At 46.9% G+C, this 4,359-nt stretch overlaps 1 protein-coding gene across 1 annotated transcript in view; it reads right to left on the bottom strand.

Moving 5' to 3' along the window:
* Positions 1-1,976: 1,976 nt before the first annotated feature.
* Positions 1,977-4,359, bottom strand: part of CD6 (CD6 molecule) — a 35,817-nt gene continuing 33,434 nt past the window's right edge. Inside the window, exons 10-11 of the mRNA XM_015423045.1 lie at positions 3,557-3,670; positions 1,977-2,071 (exon numbers count right to left, since the gene is read on the bottom strand). Coding sequence (XP_015278531.1) covers positions 1,977-2,071; positions 3,557-3,670 — 209 coding nt within the window. The remainder of the gene's footprint in view (positions 2,072-3,556; positions 3,671-4,359) is intronic.

Genomic DNA, 4,359 nt, shown 5'->3' with positions numbered 1-4,359 from the left:
AATTCCGACACTCATCCCAGGCTGCCTGTGAGTTCCAGTCAATATCTAGCACTATACCCTTTCTTCCTAGGTCTGGACAGCTAGGATAAAGCACAACCTAACAGCAGACTTGGCGGGATTGTTGGTGTCGGGTAGGAACACCTTTTACACCTTGTATATGGTGCTTATAGAACATCAGAAGAAAGTGCTAACACTGATTTATCCTAACATCTATTCAATACATTAAAATGAGCAAGGAGAGAATGAGAGCTGAAGCACACAATCCCTCTGCTTGAGATGGCCACTTCCCCAGCTCATGGAAGCTTCATCCTTATGGCAAATTGGCCAAATGACTCCGTCCCTCCCTATTATCACAAGCTGTGATTTTGCTCTTCAGCACAAACTTTCCAAATGTAGTTTGAGCAGCTAGAAAAATAAAACTGCAGCTTTCTTCTCTGAAGGATAATTCACAAACATTAACATGGTATTACTACAGAGGATCAAACAAAATGGCTGCCACACTTTAAAGCAGTCATATGTAGCAGCCCTGAGCTATAGTCATTGTAAAGACTACTGTTTGGCTTTAAATGAGGTCTTCTATTAGCAGTGGAAGGATACATATTGACTATCTTGTAGAAGAATATTGTCAGTGTAGGCTTCTTTAGAGACCTCCTACTGCATAAGAAAATAACCAGCAATCCTGCATGATATCCACACAAGAAGAGGATGCATCTCTTGTCCATACTTCCTTAAATAATGTTTTTAATCTGTCTCAGGAGCAGTGTTCCCTCTAAACTGAGTTAGTATGAGCTAGCTCACAACTTTTTAGCCTCTGGCTCACACATTGTTTTCTTGGCTCAGGAAGGAGGGCTCCAGAGCAAACTAATTTATGCAGCAGCCAAATTGCTCGCTCACTACTTTAATGCCCAGTGGCTCCCAAAGCAGAATTCTTGCTCACAGGACTCCGCAGCTCAGGAGCCTTCTGTCTCAGGAGCTCACAGGCCCTCAAGTCCTAGTAAATACATTTTTATAATATCACTATGAGAAGGGTCATTGTTGATTATCTTTCCCTCAGATGCCCTTCTCAAAAAACAGAATATATGGGGGGGGGGGTGATCTTTCACTCATGCTGTGTAACAACAAAGGCAAGAATCAGCTTACCTTTCCCCATTCACAAGCCTGTCTTGCTTTTCAGATACCCACCTGACTGGCAACTACCATATTGTGCTTGGCAAAAACAAAACAAAAACAAAAAAGCAACCCCCTAAACTGGCTAAAACTGCCCCCACTCTAGCCGTAACTCCCTATACAGCTTCTTAGGAAGGGATGATCCTCTGAAAGGTAGATCTCCATTTCTTCAGGTGGAGTAGCAAACACACTAATCCCATCGATGGGGGGAAAACAATCCTGTCTAGAAAATTTAAGTATTCCTTGGAATGAACTAAGCTCTCTCCTAACAGAATACATGTTCCCCAGGTACTGCCTGAGGGTTCTGATTCCCGGAATGAGTACTCTTAAAAGTGCTGGCATCATATGGGAAGTATGTGTTGCTGATATAACACAACACAAGGCAATTTGCTTGTGCTTACTTCTGGAAGATCCTGTATCAGGTGTCTATATTCTGAAGCTGGAAGCCAGGTGATTTAGAGATAAGGCTTAAAGGAATCTGTCTCTGTCATTTTGTGTTGGTACACCACTGACCGACAAAACAGGATCAGGTAAGGGTTTCCAGCTCAGCATTCCCCCTCACAGGGCTTCTCCCAAAATAGTACACTTTGGAAATTTAAGACAGTGGGTGTAATATCCCCAGATGGTACTGAAAATTGACAGTTCACTGTTGATGGGATTTGATTCTGGGATCAATTTATTTTCTCTCACTGAATCTGCACAGAGCAACTTGTGACAACAAGAAGTCCATTTCTGTTCTCAGGCTTTTCATCCTCAGCTTATTCTGAAGAAAAGAAGGCGCTGCAACCTCAGAGCAGCTTCGCCCCCTCTCACTCAGAGGGCCACATATCATCATAAATGCTGCTGTCAGACGAGTCAGTCCCAGCCTTGCAGTTCACCAAAGGTCGGGAAAGATTTGTCAGACCTGAAGCAAAGAAAAAGAAGTGCATTTGGGTCAGCTGCTGAGAAGCAGAGAGACTTCTCCCACAAAGACGATGCTTAAAGCTGTGCTGAAATGTTTTAGTGATACAGATCTTCAGCTGGATGTTCTTTCAGCAAGTCTCATCAGGTAATGAGGGAGAAAATTGTGTGATACGTGGGTCAGCTCCAGCTTAGCATTTTTCTCTTTAGAAGATTTCTGTTCTGCCTGGCTGCCCCTGGAGCCAGGCATCGTTGTGAAGGGCTTGCGGGGCTGTTCAAATGAGAATGTGCAGTGCTCATCCCCCCTGATGACTGTTCCTGTGGGGCAACCAGGGGTTGCCCCACACTGGCAGCCCCACACTGAATTTTAGTTGAGCCACAGTCAAAAGTTTGCCAGAGTTTCTCTTCCTTGTGTAGAAGTCTGTATACATTTTAAGTAATGTTGTGCCTCCGTGCATGTGTTCCATAACTATGAGGCTCCATTCAGTTGTTACATTTCTGAAGGGAGGGTTGCATGCCAAGCCAGACCTGAGTCCCACAACCTGCGTTTGGTTTTCTGTCTGGGGGTCTGTGGGAGCATTGAACAGTGTTGGGCAGGTGTCTTGGCCGCCTGGCCTTGGGACAGTGGTAATGGGGCTTTTATGGGCCAGCCATGGCCGAGTCCAGAGAAGCCACAACCCATCGCTCTTGGCATTCAGCAAGATGAAACAATCTGTTTGCCCAGGAGGTGCTCTGGCGGGAGTGGGGGGGGGACAGGAGTGCCTGCCAAGAGCCCCCCTCTGCTGTGCCCTGCAGGCCGAGCGTGGCTGTACTTGGCCCTCAATGAGAACTCCCTGTTTTTTGAGGATTGAGTAGACGCGGGGGGAAATCGCACTAAGCTGCGGGGCAAAATGCGGCTGTGCAGCAGCTTGTGTGAAATTGACACGTACCATCGGGCCAAAAGGGAAGAGCGAACGCGGAGCAGCGCTTGTGGGAAATCGGTCTCTCTATGAGCCTGGTTGCCAATTGCATATGAACATACAGGTTATGCCTTAATGAGAGTGCCTGTCTTGCCTCCCCCCACTCCTGGGCCTTCTCAAGTATGACTATATCCTAACTGAAGGAGCTACCTATGAACACTCACTGGAAGCCTTTAGATGGGTGGTCAAAACTGTAGTATTTCAACGGGAATTTTTTGTGTGAGGAGACTAAGTGTATATTTATTTTACCATATATATTACAAAACAACCATATGGGGGTGCTGATTTTGAATTTAGGATGTTTTGTTGTATTTTAATAAGCTATGTTTTAATTATATTATTTAAGCATAAACTGTCTTGGGCTATGACGATAAAGGAAAGGATATAAACACTAAAATAAAAATATTAAACTTGTCTCTGACATTTTGAAAAGATTTCAACAGTCTTATATTCTGTGACAACCTTAGGTAGAAAAAATATATATACTGAAGGCTAAAAGTGTTTCCGTTCATAACATTCCTGATCTTTACCTCCAAGGGAAGGCTCATGTCTTGGAAGGCTATCTTGCTGCTCTGGTTTGTGGATGTTCTCATACCATTCTTCATCTCCAGAGGAAGTACTGGAGCCGCTCTCAGCTGTAGGTTCTGTTGGAAAAAGCCATGGACACATTCAACCTTTTGCAATCATGCACATGTATTTACTTTGACGCTTCTGTCCTTAACCAGGTGGCTTCATAGTCAATATTCCCAGGGCTAACATCCATGTTACGTGGCCCTAAGATATATTCTGGTGTTGTAGTATGGATGGGGATATATAATGATCTTTTAAATTCAGATTATTCATATACTTATCCTTATACTAATACTGAAGTGGCCCCGTGCGTGCGGATATCTAAATCCGCGCTCCGGGGCCACCTGGGGGGCAGGGAGAGGTTTGGGGACACGTGGGGCGGTCCCCACGCCTGCAGAAAAATGAGAAACCCCGGGGAAAAAATTGGGGGGGGGATGTTTAAATCCCCCCGAAACTAAGAGGGCGTCCCCTGCGCATGTGCAGGGGACGGGAGGCCAGGACAAGCCTTGGCTGGCTGGCTGGCGGGCTGGCAGGCTGGTGGGCTGGCGGGCGGGGAGAGACCAGCGAGGCCTGGCGGCTGCAAGCCACTCAGGCCTCAGTTAGGAGCGGGGAAAGACCGCAGTGGGGGGGGAGAGCGGCGAGATGGGGAGGGCAGGACAAGGCTTGGCGGGCGGGGAGAGACGGGGGGAGGCGGGGAGGGCAGCACAAGGCTGGGCGGGCTGGCGGGGGGAGACCAGCGACGTTCGGGGCCGCCCGCTCAGGT

The sequence above is a fragment of the Gekko japonicus genome, unplaced genomic scaffold (assembly GCF_001447785.1).
Source record: "Gekko japonicus isolate JY-2015 unplaced genomic scaffold, Gekko_japonicus_V1.1 scaffold253, whole genome shotgun sequence".
Lineage (NCBI taxonomy): Eukaryota > Metazoa > Chordata > Lepidosauria > Squamata > Gekkonidae > Gekko > Gekko japonicus.
The sequence above is the reverse complement of the archived record's forward strand: the minus strand, read 5'-3'. Positions and strand labels throughout refer to the sequence as shown.